At 41.2% G+C, this 19,350-nt stretch overlaps 1 protein-coding gene across 1 annotated transcript in view; it reads right to left on the bottom strand.

Annotated features, from left to right (window-relative positions):
- Positions 1-19,350, bottom strand: part of BTNL9 (butyrophilin like 9) — a 33,543-nt gene that overhangs the window by 5,613 nt on the left and 8,580 nt on the right. The window contains exons 5-7 of the mRNA XM_080803518.1: positions 12,674-12,802; positions 12,390-12,461; positions 1,919-1,945 (exon numbers count right to left, since the gene is read on the bottom strand). Of these exons, the coding sequence (XP_080659644.1) occupies positions 1,919-1,945; positions 12,390-12,461; positions 12,674-12,802 (228 nt within the window). The remainder of the gene's footprint in view (positions 1-1,918; positions 1,946-12,389; positions 12,462-12,673; positions 12,803-19,350) is intronic.

Raw genomic sequence — 19,350 nt, 5'->3', positions numbered from 1 at the left:
TTTCTAAATTCATCAGTAAATTCAAAGGAATCCCATGCAAAACTGTTTTTGGATTTTTTAAAAGGAATTTTGTAAACATATCCTAAAATTTAAAATGGACCTAAAAAGATCCATTCATTTTTAAAAGGAAGCAGAAATGCAGGAAAACTTGTACTTTTGGGTACTATAAAAGCCCTAACAGTGAAAACAATGCAGTAATAGGTGTTCGACCGATAGACCCATCCACACATGAGAACCAAATATGAACTAAAGGCAATACCCACATCGATGGGGAAATCACGGTCGGTGTAGTAGATGGCACTGGGAAAACTGACTCACTATATGAAGAAAAACAGCTGTATTCCCACCTGGCACCAAATAAGATGGCAAATTTCAGTTGGTTTAAAGACATACACATAACACATGTAAGGTGAACAGAAAGAAAGTGGAAGAGAATATCTTTAGGACCTACGTGTTAGGAAGGCTTTCTCCAACAAAACTTCAAAAACATATGCCATAAGGTACAAATTTGATGCATATGTATCTGTATAAGGATACTAATCCCTCATTGGTATTAAACACTGTGAATTCCTTCTTCTAGTCTGTCACCTGCTATTAGCTATGTCCTTGGTTTCCCACTGAAAAGAAACCTTAATTTTGATAAAATCGAATTCATTAAATTTTTACCTAATGACTTGTGTTTTTGACTTTGTTGGTGTGTATATATGTATGTCTGTGTGTGTATATATATATATATATATATATATATATATGTCTATATATATTCATTGTCATTATGTACATATATATGTCATGTTCCCTTGAATCAATAAAAGAAAGATAGCAACCTCATACTAAAAACAGCCAAAAGGGGCACCTGGGTGGCTCACTTAGTTAAGCTTCTGATTCTTGATCTCAGCTCAGGTCTTGATCTCAGGGTCATGAGTTTGAGCCCTGCATTGGGCTCCACATAGGGGCATGGAGTCTGCTTTTTTCAAAAATGGCCAAAGGATAAGAATTGGTAATATTTAAGAGAGGAAGCCCCGAAGTTGTCTGGCATATGAAGAAATGCCCAAACCTAGTGTTCAGAGGAGAACAGACTGAAAGAACAATGAGCAATCACTCATCCCCATCAACTGGCTAATTCAGAAAGGGGCTTATACGGGATGTGGGCACATGGAGTCTCCATGCACTGCCCATGGCAGGATGATGGCACTGCCTCCGGGGGATCCCTCTTTCCCACTTACTGACATATCCCCTACGGGCCAGCAACTCCCTCCCTGGGTATACATCCCAGAGAAATCTCCACATAAAGCCAGAAGGTGACAGATTTGAGGCTGTTCATCCAGTGTTGTGTGTGGTGGTGTGGAGTTAGAGGCAGGCTGGGTATCTATTTGAAGAACGTGGCTGGCTAACATGGAGTACACTGCAGCAAGGAGACCCAGACCAGATATGGTAGCAGGGATGGATACCAAAACACAGTGATGAGTGAGAAAAACAAGGAATAGCACACGACTGTAAACATCATTTACAGAAACAAACATGCTTGTGCACAAAGCTGAAATGCACCTTTTGTAAGAATCCAAACAAAGTAAACTACACATCAGACTGTTTGCTTTATGTGGGGAATGGGGGAAGGGACAGGGAAAAATATTTTCATATAGAGTAACATGCCCATTCTAGACCCACAAGGATCTAGGTGATTCTGATGTGCAACCAGAATTGGCACCGATTGTTTATAATATGCTTATACCTCAAAACAATATGAAAGTAAATAGAAAAGCAAAACTTGAATATAACCTCTAGTAAGTGACATACATTAATACGTGCCATTTGCCTGTGGAAGAAGCTGGAATGAAGTATAGTTCATTAGTCAGAATGAGTGACTGTGATGTTGAAATGTAAGGTGGATAATGGGAGGGAGATGCGCTTCACTCACCAGCCTGGCCCTCAGCCCTTCTCCAGTCTGAAGCAACCATGGAAAAACAGAATTAAAACAGAAGGTCAGTGCTGCTTCCCTTCTCCCACGTTGCATTTCGCACCCACCCTTGCCCTTCTCCTGCCACCCACATGCTGGCAGGGGTCCATCCTGGGCACCATACCTGGATGGGAAATGAGAAATCAGACGCTAAGAGGTGGACAAGAAGAAATAACCTGAAGACAGGTCACTTACCAAGTTCTGCCTGAAGCTTCCCTGTAAGCAAAACAGAGAAAACATCAGTCTTTGGGGGAGGGGAACCACCGTCCCAAGGTAGTTAGGTCCCTGGGAGGAGGGTCCTTACTCTTCAACCACTGCTCACCCCAATCCCATCTTAGTCTCTGTACCACCCATCTGCATGATTCTTATGCCCCATTCTATTCTTTGCTCTAAGACAGAAATCTGCACAGGGCTAGAAAAGGAAAACAGGTCATGGTACTGAGAGGTCTCTTCCCGGGGCTCAAGTCTAGTTTGAAAGGCTACTGTTCGTCTGCCCTGAAATCAGAAACTTTTCCTGAGGAGGAGGTCCTTCATGAATCTAGGCACTGAGCACAGCCTATGTAAACCTCAGGGTCACTGACTAGGCACATTATTTAAAGGACTGGGAGGACATTACACTCAATTATTTCCCCTGGCCAGATGTTAAGACTTTGATATTTTGCCACTAGGAATGCATTCCTTTGAATCACCACTTTCTTTTTTATTTACTTTTTACTTTTTTTGATGATTATTTATTTGAGAGAGAGAGAGAGATAGTGAGAGATAGAGCACGAGGAGGGGAGAGAGGGAGAAGCACCCTCCCCACTGAGCAGGGAGCCTGATGTGGGGTTCAATCCCAAGACCCTGGGATCATGACCTGAGCCCAAGGCAGATGTTTAACCAACCGAGCCACCCAGGCGCCCCTCTTATGTCTTGTTTTAAAAGTAAATCATTCTGACTAGAGACTTGGGAAGATAGTGAAGTAGGAGGACCCTGAGTTCACCTCTTCCATTGTTTTCAACTAGCTATCACCCACATCTAAGACTGGCAGAGAGATCTGAAGATTGGCAGAAAAAATTCCACAACTAAATATAGAGACAAAACTGCATCTGAAAGGTGAGGATGTTCAGAAAAGTGGAGAGAGCAGGGAAATGGGCCCTCACACCAGGGAGCTCACACAGGGAAGACTGATCTCCATAACACTTAGGCTTAAAAACCAGAGGGGCAAAAAACAAACAAACAAAAACAAACAAACAAACACCAGAGGGGCTGAATCCTGTGAGTTTATAATACCAGTGGGACTTGAAGTCTGGTGCTTTAAAAGTCAGCTGACATAGCACTGGGTGAGCCCAGAGGGCAAGTGATAGCTGGCTTTGAGGAGACAGCAGCCCACACAGAAAGGGAACACAAAAATGGCAGTATACACAACACTGGGGGCAAATGGGAGATTTGTTCATAATGATTTTGAAGCATGTTAGGGGACTTCAAAAATGAGGGAGTTGGCAGGCACTATTTCCCTCTCCTGAGCCTCCAGCATGAACACAGAGCCAACTGTGGGAGGTTGGGGCTGCACAGACACTTCCTACCTAACCCATTAGCAGTGTGCCATGCCTACAAGTTCTCCTGAGGACTAGCCCACACTAAGCCTGCTAGCTTTGACCATAGGCTCAGGCGAAATATTTTTTTTTAATTTTTTTAAAGATTTTATTTATTTATTTGACAGAGACACGGTGAGAGAGGGAACACAAGCAGGGGGAGTGGGAGAGGGAGAAGCAGGCTTCTGACCGAGTAGGGAGCCCAATGCAGGGCTCAATCCCAGGGTCCTGGGATCATGACCTGGGCTGAAGGCAGACGCTTAACAACTGAGCCACCCAGGTGCCCTGAGGGGAAATATTGTTAAAGCCACATGACCCCTAGCCACGCACCCCCAAGCAGCACCATGCACCGGCCCCAGCTGCACCCAGCCATTCTCATGTTCTGCAGCCAATCTCACAGCCCCAGAAGCTCCAGGAAACAACCACCAGCTACTGCAGGGCTTCAGGGGGTCCAACATAGGACCAGTGGCCCAGTGCAAGTTTTGCTAACACTGCAGTCCCGCTCCTAAGTTCCCCAGCAGGCACACCCCATCAGAGTTGGCCTTCCTGGGTCCTATTAACACCACAGAGAGCAAGCACAGCCCACAACAGCCAACAGGCAGAGGGCCACTGCAAATGACCACACTAAAAGGAAAAATGATTCAAACACAACAGCAGGGTGTAAGCAACACACATAAGATACTCTCCTGACTTTCATAACAGACAGAAACACACACAAAGAGGCAGACAAAATGAGGAGACAGAGAAATTTACCACAAATGAAAGAACAGGCCAAGGCCAAAGCAGAGATCTAAGCAAAACAGGTAAAAGTAACATGTCTGACCAAAAATTTAAAGCAATGATTCTAAGGAACTCACTGGACTTGAGAAAAGACTGGAAGACATGAATGAGACCCTTAACACAGAGATAAGGAAAAACATAGCAGAGATAAAGGGCACAATAAATGAAAACATGTTTGATGGAATGAACAGCAGGCTGGAAGATGCAAAAGAATGAATTAGTGACCTAGAAGATAGAGTAATGGAAAGCCAATAAGCTGAACAAAAGAGAGAAAAAAGTATTATGCAAAATGAAAACAGACTTAGGGAACTCAGTGACAGCATCAAATGTAGTAACATTCGTATTATGGGAGTCCCAGAACTGAAAGAGAGAGAAAGAGGGGCAGAAAATTTATTTAAAGAAATAATAGCTGAAAACTTCCTTAATCTGGGAATGAGAACAGATATGCAGTCCAGGAGATACAGAGAACTCCCTTCAAAATCAGTAAGAGCAGACCCAACCAAGACATACAGTAATTAAATTCACAAAATACAGTTATAAAGAAAAAATTTTCAAAGCAGCAAGACAAAAGAAGCTGATAACTTAGGAGAGAAAATCAATAAGACTATCAGGACATTTTTCAACAGAAATTTTGCAAGCCAGAAGGGAATACCATGATATACTCAAAGTGCTAAGTGGAAAAGATCTGCAGCCAAGAATACCCTATCCAGCAAGACTGTCATTCAGAATAGGAGGAGAGAAAAAGACCTACCCAGAGAAATGAAAATTAAAGGACGTCATGACCACTAAACAAACTCTGCAAGAATTATTAAAATAGACTCTTAAACAATGAATCTTGGAACACCGAAAAAATAAAAGAAAAATTTTAAAAAAGAACTTAAGAACACCTTTAGAAGAGTTTTTTTTGCAATAACGAAGTATTTTAAATCAGAAAAAAATAAAATAGACTCTTGAGGAAGTGGTATATATATAATGGAATATTACTCAGGCATAAAAAGAATGGAATCTTGCCCTTTGCAAGATACAGATGGACATAGATGGAGCTAGAGAGTATTATGTGAAGCAAAGTAAGTCAGCCAGAGAAAGACAAATACCATATGATCTCACTCATCTGTGGAATTCAAGAAAGAAAGCAAAGGAGTAAAGGGGGATAGAGAGGGAGAGGCAAACCAAGAAATAGGTCTTAACTACAGAGAAAAAACTATGGCTACCAGAGGGGAGGTGGGCAGGAGACGGGTTAAATACATGATTAGGATTAAGGAGGGCACTTGTTGTGATGAGCACTGGGAGGTATATGGAAGTGTTGAATCACTATATTGTTCACCTGAAACTAACATTACAGTGTATGTTAACTGACTGGAATGTCAATAAAAACAACAACAAAAAAGACACACGGTAACAAAATGGGTTAAAAAAAACAAGACCATCTATATGCTGCCTACAAGAGACCCATCTTAGGGGCGCCAGCATGGCTCAGTCCATTAAGCATCTGCCTTTGGCTCAGGTCATAATCCCAGGGTCCTGGGATCGAGCCCTGCATTGGTGTCCCTGCTCAGTGGGGAGCCTGCCTTTCCCTCTCCCTCTGCCCACCCATGCTCTCTTGCTCATTCCCTCTCTTTTTTAAAAAAGAGAGACCCATTTTAGATCTAACACACCTGAGATTGAAAGTGAGAGGATAGAGAAACATGTGTCATTCAAATGGATGTCAAAAGAGAACAAGAGTGGCAATTATATTGAGTGAAACAGATTTAAAAGAAAGACTATAAAAATTGATTTAGAAGGACACTATATGATAATAAAGAGAACGATCCAACAAGAAGGTATAACAATTGTAAATACTTGTACACCCCAAATGGGAGCATCCAAATACATAAAACAGTTGATAATGAACATAAAGGAACTAATCAGTAATAATACAATAATAGTAGGGGACTTTAATACCCTACTTACAGTGATGGACAGATCATCAAAACAGAAAATCAATACGAAAACAACAACCTTGAATGACACAATGGAACAAATGGATTTAATAGATACATTCAGAATATTTTATCCTAAAATAGAAGAATACACATTCTTTTCAAGTGAACAGGGAACCTTCTCCAGAGTAGATCACATACTAGGTCACAAATCAGGCCTGAAGAATTCAAGATCTAAGTCATACCATGCAACTTTTCTGACCACAATACTATGAAACTAGAAGTCAACCACAAGAAAAAGTCTGGAAAGATCAGAAACACATGGAAGTTAAAAAAAAAAAAATGCTACAAAACAATGAATGGATCAACCAGAAGTCAAAGAAGAAATTAAAAAGGACATAGAAACAAATGAAAATGAAACCAAAATGGTCAAAACCTTTGGGATGCAGCAAAAGCGGTCCTAAGAGGCAAATATACAGAAATACAGGCCTACCTCAAGGAGCAAGAAAAAGCTAAAAAAAAAAAAAAGTCCCAACCTTGCACCTAGAGGAGCTAGAAAAAGAACAACAAACAAAACCTAAAGACAGCAGAAGGAAGGAAATAATTAAGATGAGAGTAGAAATAAATGATACAGAAACTACAAAAACAATAGAACAGATCAACGAAACCAGGAGTTCTTTAAAATTTATAGCTCTCTAGCTATGCTTATCTAGAAAAAAGAGAAAGGAATCAAATAAATAAAATCACAAATAGGGGAGAAATAACAGGCAACACCACATATCATAAGAAATACAATCTCATAAGAGAATGTTATGAAAATAACTATAGCCCAACAAATTGAACAGTCTAGAAGAAATGGATAAATTCCTAGAAATATATAAAATACCAAAACGGAAAAGACAAGAAATGGAAAACTTGAACAGACTAATAACCAGCAAAGAAACTGAATCATTAATCAAAAAACTCTCAGCAGATCAAAATCACAATGAGATACCACCTCACACCAGTCAGATTGGCTAAAATTAACAAGTCGGGAAATAACAGATATTGGCAAGGATGCAGAGAAAAGGGAACCCTCTTACACTGTTGGTGGGAATGCAAGCTGGTGCAGTGAATCTGGAAAACAGCATGGGGGCTCCTCAAAAAGAAAAATAGAGCTACCCAGCAATCGCACTACTAGGTATTTATCCAAAGGATACAAACATAGTGATTCAAAGGGGCACATGCACCCCACTCTTTATAGCAGCAATGTCTACAGTAGCCAAACTATGGAAAGAGCTGAGACGTCCATCAACAGATGAATGGATAAAGAAGATGTGGTCTATATATCTATAGTGGGATATTACTCAGCCATCAAAAAGCATGAAATCTTAACATTTTGCAATTATGTGGATGGAACTAGAGGGTATTATGCTAAGTGAAATAAGTGTATCAGAGAAAGACAAATGCCATATGATTTTATTCATATGTGGAATTTAAGAAACAAAACAAGGGAACATTGGGGAAGGAAGGGAAAAATAAAATAAGATGAAATCAGAGAGGGAGACGAATCATTAGTAACTCTTAACTACAGGAAACAAACTGAGGGTTGCTGGAGGGGAGAGGGATGTTAGGGTAATTGGGTGATGGGCTTTAAGGAGGGCACTTGATAGAATGAGCACTGGGTGTTCTATGCAACTGATGAATCACTGAATTCTACCTCTGAAATTAATAATACACTATATGTTAATTAATTGATTTTAAGTTTAAAAAAACTCCCAATGAACAAAAGTTCAGAACCAGGGAGCTTCACAGTTAAATTCTACCACAAATTTAAAGATGAGTTAATACTTACTCTTCTCCAATTATTTTTAAAAATGAAAAAGGAAATTCATTCTTTGAGGCCAACATTACCCTAACAGCAAAACCAGATAAAGATACCAAAAGAGAGAGACAGAGAGAGAGCACGATACACCAACATCCTTGATGAACGTAGATGCAAAAATCCTCAACAAAATCTTAACAAACTGAATCCAACAATACATTAAAAAACTCATTCACCATGATCAAGTGAGATTTATTCCTGGGCTGCAAGTGTGGTTCAACTTCTATAATCAATGTGATACATCACATTATTAAAGAAAGAATAAGAACCATATGATCATTTCAATAAATACAGAAAGACAAAGTACAACAGTGATTCATGACAAAAACCCTCAACAAAGTAGGTTTAGAGGGAACATACCTCAACATAATAAAGGCCATCTATGAAGAATGGGGGAAAAAAAGTGAGAGCTTTTCCCTCTATGCTCAGGAACAAGACAGGGTTACCCACTCTAACCACTGTTATTTAACATAGTATTAGAAGTCCTAGCCTCAGCAAGCAGACAACGAAAATAAATACAAGGAATCCAGACTGGCAAGGAAGAAGCCAAACTTTCACTCTTTGCAGATGACATGATACTTTAAACAGAAAATCTGAAAGACCCCAACCAAAAAATTGCTAGAACTGATACACAAATTCAGCAAAGTTACAGGATATAAAATCAATGTACAGAAATCTGTTGTATTTCTATACACCAACAATTAAAAAAGCAGAAATGGAAATTAAGGAAATAATCCCACCTACAATTGCACCCAAGACAGTAGGATACCTAAGAACAAATCTAATCAAAGAGGTGAAATACCTGTTCTCTGAAAATTGTAATACACTGATGAAAGGAATTGAAGATGACACAAAGAAATGAAAAGACAGTTCATGCTGATGGACTGGAAGAACAAATGTTGTGAAAATATCTATAGTATCCAAATCAATCTACAAATTTAAGGCATTCCATATCAAAGTACCAACAGCATCTTTCACAGAACTAGTACAAACAGTTCTAAAATTTGTATGGAACCACCAAAGACTCTGAATAGCCAAAGCCATCTTGAAAAGGAGAAACAAAGTTGGCGGCATCACAATTCTGGACTTTAAGTTACAATACAAAGCTGTAGTAATCAAAAGAACTTGGTACTAGCACAAAAATCAATGGAACAGAATAGAAAACCCAGAAATGAACCCAAAACTAAATGGTCCATTAATCTTCAACAAAGTATGAAAGAATATCCAATGCGGAAAAGACAGTCTCTTCAACAAAACAACATGCAAAAGAGTGAAACTAGACCACTTTTTACACCATACACAAAAATAAATTCAAAATGGATGAGAGACCTAAAAATGTGTCAGGAAACAACAGAAATGCTTGAAGAAAACATAAGCAGAAAAAACACAGGTAACTTTTTTTGGCATAGGCCTTAGCAACTTCTTCTAGATAGGTCTCCTGTGTCAAGGTAAATAAAAGCAAAAACAAACTATTGGGACTTCATCAAATTAAAAGCATCTGCACAGCATAGGAGACAATCAACAAAACTAAAAGGTAACCCACTGAATGAGAGAAGATATGTCATTTGCAAATGACATATCTGATAAAAGGTTAGTACCCAAAATCTAGAAAGAACTTAAAAATACAATACCCCAAAACCAAATAATCCAATTAAAAAATGGGCAGAATGCAAAAAAAGTCCACGTTCTCCCAAAGAAGACAAACAGATGGCCAACAGACATGTGAAAAGATTCTCATCATCACTTCAACATCAGGGAAATGCAAATCAAATCTACCATACAATACCATCTCCCACCTGTCAGAATGGCTAAAATCAACAATACAAGAAACAACAGGTGTTGGTGAGGATGTGGAGGAAAAGGAACCCTCTTTCATTGTGGATGTGAAAGCCACTCTCTTGTTTGTTTGTTTTTTATTGTGTTATTTAGTCACTATACAGTATGTCATTCGTTTTTGATGTAGTGTTCCAAGATTCATTGTTTACGTATAACACCCAGTGCTTCATGCCATATGTGCCCTGCTTAATACCCACCACCAGGCTCACCCATTCCCCTAATCCCCCTCCCCTTTAAAACCCTCAGTTTGTTTCTCAGAGTCCACAGTCTCTCATGGTTCATCTCCCCCTCCGATTTCCCCCAACTCACTTGTCCTTTCCTTCTCCTAATGTCCTCCGTGTTATTCCTTATGTTCCACAAGGAAGAGAAACCATATGATAATTTACTTTCTCTGCTTGATTTATTTCACTCAGCAAAATCTCCTCCAGACCCGTCCATCTTGATGCAAAAGTTGGGTATTCATCCTTTCTGATGGCTGAGTAATATTCCATTGTATATATGGACATCTTCTTTATCCATTGGTCTGTTGAAAGGACTCTCAGCTTTTTCCACAATTTGGATATTGTGGACATTGCTGCTATGAACATTGGGGTACATATGGCCCTTCTTTTCACTACATCTGTATCTTTGGGGTAAATACCCAGTAGTGCAATTGCAGGGTCATAGGGTAGCTCTACTTTTAATTTTTTGAGGAATCTCCACACTGTTTTCTAAGTGGCCACAGGAACTTGTATTCCCATGAACAGTGTAAGAGGGTTCCCCTTTCTCCACATCCTCTCCATTTGTTGTTTCCTGCCTTGTTAATTGATAAAGTGCCTCTTGAAAACAGTATGGAGCTTCTTCAAAATGTTAAAAATAGAACTACTTAATGATTCAACAACAGCACTAGTGGGTATTTACCCAAAGAAAACAAGAATGCTAACTGAAGGGGATATATGTACCCCAAGACATAGGGTACATGTACTCCAGTACTGTTTATAGCAGTATTATTTACAATAGCTAAGGTATGGAAGCAGCCCAAGGGTACCTCAATTGATGAATGGATAAAAAAAGATGTAGTATACATACATACATGTATGTATATATAATAGAATATTACTCAGCCACAAAAAAATGAATTCTTGCTATTTGCAATATCATGGATGGAACTAGAGACTAGAGAGTATAATGCTAACAAAAATAAGTCAGAGAAAGACAAATACCATATGATTTCATTCATGTGGAATTTAAGAAACAAAACAAGCAAAGGGAAAAATATATATAGAGAAAATATTACATATATTCTAATATATATGTGTAATATGTGTATATATATATATATATAAGAAATATATAGAGAGAAAGACAAATCAAGAAACAGATTCTTAATTATAGAGAACAAAGTGATGGTTACAAAGGGGAGGTGGGGGGGATTTGGGTTAAATAGGTGATGGGGAATAAGGAGTGCACTTACTTGTATAAGCACAGGGTGATCTATGTTAGTGTGGAGTCTCTATATTATACATGTAAAACTAATATTACACTGTATGTTAATTAACTGGAATAAAAATAAAAACTTCAAAAAAATAATCCCTCATGGGAAAGTCAACATTGTGCCCTAATTTAGACTATGGTGTTAATTACTTTTTATAGTAGGCCTTCCGAAGGACTAGGTGGACTACAAAACAAGCTTCTCCAACCTCGTAATTTCGTCTGGAATTTCACTGGGGCATATAAGGTGGTTCTTGAGGTCTTCCCCACCCCATCTGCCCCCACCCCCACACCATGGTTCAAGTCCCCTGGGGAGAAAAGCGAACCTGATAAATTAGTCACACTTCGGTGCAAATTAAAGTTGCCTTCCTTCCCAGTGGCATTCGCATTAAAAAGAGAAAGATGTCCTAGGAAGGTGAACCGGTGGGAGTAAATGTTTAAATGGTGGAATTGTAAACAAATCGTGTAATTTGCAGGAAAGGGGCAGGCCCGGTTTGTGGGAGAGTCTGAAGTCAGACCTCAGTGGCAGCTGCACGTGAATCCTGTGGGAGTGGAGAGGTGGGAGGCGCAGAAGGATGGATTTAGAATTACATTGTTGCCATCCGCGGCTCCCCACTGGACGCCTAAAGCTACTGAACACTTTCCACCGCGCACGCACCCGGTTACCCCACTAGTCCGCAGCCAGCACTGTGGGCGCGGCACCCAGAACTTACCCAGTTCCGCTGTGAGTCTCCCTGGAGAAGAAACGAAGAAAAGAGGAAAATCTCAATGGATGAACACTGCGGCGTCGCTTCCCTAGAGCGCACAGACTCGGTCCCCGTGCGTTCTGGGGAACCAGGACCGGCCGCGTGCGTCGGAGGAGTGGACTTGGTGGCGGGGCAAGCGGCAAAGCAAACCTCCAGCACCCTGCTCCCAAGCGCCCCGGGGTCTGAAGTCCTTCCCTCCCTCACCCAGCAAGTCCTCCCCCTCCTCCCACCACTTTCTGCTACTTAGGGAAGCGGGCAGAGTGCGCCCCTCTCCCTGCTTACCTTTGTCCTTCTCAGCCTGCTTTCTCAGCTTTTCTGAAAGGTCGAGGGAAGGGGGGCGTGGGTGAGGGCGAGTGCTCGCCGTTCCTCTGCAGGTCCCACCCCAGCTACGCATCGCCGCGGAACCGCGCCGCCTGGGTGCCCCCTCCGCCTCCAGCACTTTCTTCCCAGCAAAGCGCGCGCCGCGCGGGAGCCCACCCTCACACCCCCCTACCCCCCCCCCCCCCCCCGTCCAGCCTGCCCTGTACCTTGGCACCGCCGTTGCTTCTGAAAGAAGTACAGCGCCAGCGTCATGAGGAGAGCCAGGAGGAGCGGCAGTGCCACCAGCGTCCCGAGGAAAGCCCTCTTCCAAGGGGAGCCTCCGGGTAAAAAGGCGTCTGGAAAACACCTCACAGGGAGCTGTTTCGCTCCAGGCGCCCCTAAACACTTCAGGGGCAAGCCTATTCTACACCTAGCGTGCCGAAAAGCCTTGCAAGCCGGCAGGCGTTAAACCTCGTGGGCAATCTGTAAAAGGGGCACGAGGGCGGCCGCACCTGCGCTCTGCGCAGCTCTCCACGAGGAGGACCCCAGGACTAAGAGTGGACTTAAGCCACGATAGGAAAATGCAAACTGAAGGGTATGGAAGGAAGGGACTGATGGACCCTACCCACTCCCCCAGCTTTTAACTTCTGGGATCTTGGTCCTGTCCGCACCCCACCCCACCCTAAACCTCTCCCCACAATTGTCCTACTTCTGAAGAACACGAAAATGGAAGGTGTTAGTGTCCGAAAACCAGAGAATTATTGCTCTGTACCCCCACGGTTAAACCCACAAGTCATTTTCCCTGCCTTTTTTTTTTGAAAAATTAAAATTATCTTTATATTTATGCAGAAAATCCTTAAAAAATAAAAAGGGTCCGAATAGAACAAATAAATCTACCAATATTTCAGGATACAAAATCAAAATACAAACATCAATTTGGAGTTTGTTGCATTGGCAACAACTTAAAAATGGTATTTTTTTCAATACCGGTTACATATTATCAAAAATCTTGAAATACTTCTGAAGAATTTTATGATAGGTGATCTTTTTCCCACTTCTTGCAAACACTTGCTTCTAGTTCTCATCGCAACTTCGGAAGAATTGGCTCACTGGGGAGGCTTTGTCCCCAGGCAGGATGTGGCCCAGGCCCTCTCCCACGGGGGCGGGTGGGCAAAGAAATACACAAGCGAAATGGAAAGTAACCCTTTAGAAACTCCTGCGGCAATTTAACATAATAATTCGGTGTCTGGAAGATTGTTATTTTCAAAAACGGTGGTTTTTATCTCAGCGGTCTTTTTAAAAATGTATTTTTCCTTTTTTATTGTAGTAAAATATAAAATTTACCATTTTTAAAGGTACAATTCAATGGTATTAAGTTACTTTGGCATTGTTGTGGATCATCAACACCATCCATATCCAGAACTCTTTTGGTCTCCCACACTGAAATTCTACCCCTTAAACACGAACTTCCCATTTTCTGCTCCCTACCCACCTTGGACCCCAGCAACTGGCAACTTCTATTCTACCTTCCTTCTTTATGAATTTGACTACTCTAGGTACCTCCCTTTAAGTGAATCAAACAATATTTGTCCTTTGGTGTCTGGCTAATTTCATTTAGCGTTATGTGGTTCTTTTTTTCTTTTTCACTTTAATTTTTCTAGTAGCACATTTTTATTGACTTGTACAAAAGTACCGGGCCACAAGGGATTGGTCCTTCGCTACAGATGGTTTACGGAGCTCTGATCTGTAGGTTAAGAGCAAGGGCTCCAGGTTCAATGCCTCCCAGACTTGCTAACCTCCACCGTGTCCCTTTGTTCAAGCTTCTCCTGCCTCCTTCCTCTTTCCCCAATGACCGCACACGTTCCCATCCCCATCGCTGGAACTTTGTGTTTGCTGTTCCCTCTACCTGAATGTGCTCCTCACAGACATGCACGTGAACCACATGCTCTTTTGAAAAGGATAAATGCAAATAAAAACAGAAAGAACTGGATTTGGAAAGAGACGCCCTCCTTTTCTCTTTTCTTAGAACATTTCCTCATAAAACTCAAAAAACCTTTTCTCTATCCCGCTGAGATATCTGTAAATGTTTTTGAAAGCTAAATAAGCTCTTGCTAGCTTTACAACCCAGAAATGTTTTTAATTAATTACTTATATATTTATTTTAATTTTTTTAATTTTATTTTTTCAGTGTTCCAAGATTCATTGTTTAGGCACCACACCCAGTGCTCCATGCAATAGTGTCCTCCTTAATACCCACCACCAGGCTCACCCAAACCCCCAACCCCTATCCTCCAAAACTCTCAGCTTCTCAGAGTCCACAATCTCTCATGCTTCGTCTCCTCCTCTGATTTACCCCAACTCATTTTTCTTTCTTTCACCTAATGTCCTCCATGTTATTCCTTATGCTCCACCAGTAAGTGAAACCATATAAGGAGTTCAGAGCCATTTCTTCAAAATGTAAATATCAAGGAGAAGGTGTCCCTATGTCCTATCTCATGGAGGCTTAAGGTGCCTGGCTCCAAGTTGTGACTATATGCTTGTCATAGAGATAGAAGCCACTCTATTTTTCCTCTGGATAACACAATTAGCTAACCCAAAAAGCCACCCCAACGACACAGTACATTTTCAATAAACTATGTGTGACATGTGGTGTTGTTGGGTCCTCTTACTCAGTGACAAGTTATCATTTAGAAGAGTCAGATTTCTTTTTGTTATTCTACAGTAGACCCTTAAACAACACACATTTGAACTGCGTGGGTCCACATAGATCTATTTTTTAATATAAATACAATACAGTACTCTAAATGTATTTTCTCCTTAAGATTTTCTTTTTTTATAGTTTTTATTTTAATTTCAGTTAGCTAAGGTATATTGTAATATCAGTTTCAGTTGTACAATATAGCGATTCAATACTTCCATACATCACCCAGTGCTCATCACTACAAGCCCTCCTTAACCCCCATCACCTGTTTAACCTATCTCCCTGACTGGCCTCCCCTCTGGTAACCATCAGTTTGTTCTCTGTAGTTAAGAGATTGTTTCTTGGTTTCTCTCTCTCCCCCTCTCTCTTATTTTATCCCTTTGCTTGTTTGTGTTGTTTCTTAAATTCCACATACAAATGAAATCATATGGTATTTGTCTTTCTCTGACTTATTTTGCTCAGCACAATACTCTAGATCCAACTATTTCATTGCAAGATAGCGAGATTTCATTCTTTTTATAACTGAACAATGTTCCAGTGTGTGTGTGTGTGTGTGTGTGTGTGTGTGTGTGTGTGTGTGTGATTTCTTCTTTATTCATTCATCAACCGATGGACACTTGGGCTGCTTCCATATTCTGGCTATTGCAAATAATGTTGTTATAAGCATCAGGGTGCATGTATCCCTTCAAATTAGTGTTCTTGTATCCTTTGGGTAAATACCAAGTAGAGAACTTACAGGGTCATAAGGTAGTTCCATTTTTAACTTGGTGCAGCAAGTGGCTGCACCAGCTTGCATTCCCAGCAACAGTGCAAGAGAGTTCCCCTTTCTCCACATCCTTGGCACCATCTGTCATTTCCTAACTTCTTACTTTTAGCCATTCTGACAGGTGTGAGGTGACATCCCATTGTAGTTTTGATTTACATTCCTCCAATGGTGAGTGATGTTGAGCATCTTTTCTATTTTGTTTGTAGTTTCCATATAATTTATTTCTGCTCTAGTCTTAATTATTTCCTTCCTTCCACTGGCTTTTGATTTTGCTTGTTCTTTCTCTAGCTCCTTCAGGTGCAGGGTGAAATCATTACCTTTGAGATTTTTCTTTCTTCTCAGAGTGGGCCTGTATTGCTGTAGACGTCCCTCTCTGAACCATTTTTGTGGATCCACCAGAGGTTTTATTAGACTATTGTGGTTCCATTTTCGTTTGTTTCCCTGTACTTGTTAAGTTCTTCTTTGATTTCCTGGCTGACTCATTCGTTTGTTTAGTAGCACGTTATTTGACCTCCGTGTGTTTTTTTGTGTTCTCTCCAGATTTTGTCTCCTTGGCTTCGACTTTCACAGCATTGTGGTCAGAAAAGTTACGTGGTGTGATTTCAATCTTCTTGAATTTGTTGAGGTTTTTTGGTCTGCTAATATGTGATCTATTCTGGAGAATGTTCTGTGTGTACTTAAAAAGAATATGTATTCTGCTATTTTAGGATGGAATGTTCTGAAAACATCTGTTAAGTCCATCTGGTCCTGTTCGTCTTTCCAAGCCATTGTTTCCTTGTTGATTTTCTGTTTAGATGATCTGTCCATTGATGTAAGCGGGGAGAGGAGGGTTACTGTCCCCTATTCTTATTGTATTACTATCAATGTGTTCTTTTATGTTTATTATTAATCAGTCATCTATTTGTGTGCTCCTATGTTGGGTACATAAATATTTACAATTGTTATCTTCTTTTTGTATAGACCCCTTTATTATTAAATAGTGTCCTTTGTCTCTTTTTACAGTCTTTGTTTTAAAGTCTGTCTTTTCCAATATAAATATCATCGCTCCAGCTTTCTTTCGACATCCCCCGTGCATGAGAGAAGTTTCTCCATCCCCTCACGTTCAATCTGCAGGTGTCTTTGGGTCTAAAATGGATCTCTTGTAGGCAGCATCTAGATGGGTCTTGTCTTTTATCCATTCTGCCACCCTTTGTCTTTTGATTGGAACGTTTGGTCCGTTTACATTCATGGTTTTCCTTATCTCTGTGTTAAGTGTCTCAGTCATGTCCTCTAGTCTTTTCTCAAATCTGGTGAGTATGCTTATGATCATTCCTTTATTTTTTTTCGCCTAGTTTCCTTAAAGGTATATTGGATTTTTTTTATTAACGTATAATGTATTATTTGTTTCAGGGGTACAGGTCTGTGAATCATCGGTCTTACACAATTCACAGCACTCACCATAGCACATACTCTCCCCAGTGTCCATCACCCAGACACCCTATCCCCTCCCCCCCTCAGCAGCCCTATGATCATTGCTTTAAATTCTCTGTTATACATGTTACTTACATCTGTTTCATTTAGCTCTCTACTCTGGCTTTATCTCATTCTCTCATTTGTGATCAATTTCTCTGTCTCCTCATTTTGTCTGCCTCTCTGTGTCTATTTCTGTACGTTAAGAATGTCTTCTGCTTTTGAAAGCAGTGAGTTTATGAAGAGTAGGTCCTGGAGTGCCCTGCAGGATAATGTTCCCTGTTTACGAGGAACTAGCACTTTAGCAAACCATCTTATGTGTTCTACTTATGCCTTCCTGTTGGGTCTGGCCCTTTTTCTTTTCAGTGTGGTTGTCTACCCTCACTCTCCTCCTGCTGTGGGTGTGCTTGCTCTCGGTGACGTCAGTGAGACCCAGGCATGCCGGCTCTGAGGGGGTGTGCTCACTGGGGAACTTGGGAGTGTGGTGGTGATGTTAGCAGTATTTGCATTGGGCCATGAGTCCAATGTCCAGAATCCTAAAGCACTATGGTGGCTGGGAGCTCTTGCCAGGCTGGTCGGGGTACAAGGCTGGTCATAGTGCTTGATGATGGCTGGATGCGGCTGAACCTGACACGTGAAGGTGGCTGGTGGTGCACGTCTGGGCACTGCACCACAGCTGGGCAAGGGGTGTTGTGGCAGCTGTGCACCTGTTGGCTGGACAGGGTGCATGGGCAGCTTTAACAAAATTTGCCCTGAACTCTGGGTCAAGACAATAACTGTCTATGCAGCCCCACCTCCCACAGGTGGCTCTGTGTTTATGCTGGGGTCAGGGGAGGAAGATGGCACCTGCTGGCTCCCTTATTTTTAGAGAAGTCCCCCAACACTCTCTGAAATCAGGATGAACAGATCTGACTCCCATTTACCCCAGCTTTGTGCAAACTGCCTTTTTTTACATTGCCTCTCTGTGCAGTCTGCTGTCTCCCTGAAGGCAGTGACCCAGCTGTCACTCACACTGCAAGCCAGTGCATGGTCAGATGACTTTTAAAGCTCCAGGCTCCAAATCCCACTGTTTTTACAAACTTACAAACTTAATGACAAACGTTATGGGAAAGAGTCTTCCCTGGGTAAACTCCCTGGTACAAGGGCCCATTTTTTTTGCCCTCTCTGTGCATGCAGCCTCCCTCTGCCCTTTTGCTGCCCAACCTCTCAGCTGCAGCTTCTTCTCTATATCGAGCTGTGGAGTTTCTGGTTTATTGACTTGGTTGTGGATGGCATCTAGTTGTAGATGTGGGACGGGAGGAGCTCAGGGTCCTCCCACTCGACCATGTTCCCAAGATTCTCTCTCCCTTATGGTTTTTAAAAATAGCATCTTCTTTTCTGTAGCTTACCAGATTGTAAGAATACAGCATATAATACATATAGAAAATCTGTGTTAAGCTTTTCTATTTATGTTAACAGTCAACAGTATATTATTAGTAGTTGAGTTTATGGGGGTCAGAAGTTAATAGGTGGATTTTCAAATGCTCAGGGCAGAGGGTGGTGAGCACCCTTAACCCCCTGAATTATTCAAGGGCCACTGTAACATAACTATTTATTTGTACCAATGTGAAGAATGACCAAAAGTTAGGTTTATCCTCAAGACTTAAAACAACTGGTCATGAACATTAAACCCTTCAGTGTGTGCCTCATAATAAGAGTTGGGTCCTAGATAATGCCCTCACCCTTCAACTCATTGCCTAACTACCTTCTTCCCTAACCTACCACTTTTAAATCCACTTGCACACCTCACCACACCTTAGCACCTTTCCCGGCTTCATTTTTCTGTACAGCACCTAATATCTTCTAATCTTACGATATAATTCACTCTCTTGTTTATGTTTCCCCCACAGAAATGTAAACCTGCCGGCAAGGGTTTGCGGCACATTACTTACAAATATTGTTTGGGGGATGAAATTAGGAACACATGGGCTCTCGTGATGACCTCTAAC

Source organism: Martes martes (genome assembly GCF_963455335.1).
Source record: "Martes martes genome assembly, chromosome: 5".
Classification (NCBI taxonomy): domain Eukaryota; kingdom Metazoa; phylum Chordata; class Mammalia; order Carnivora; family Mustelidae; genus Martes; species Martes martes.
This window is presented reverse-complemented; position numbering and strand designations above follow the sequence as displayed.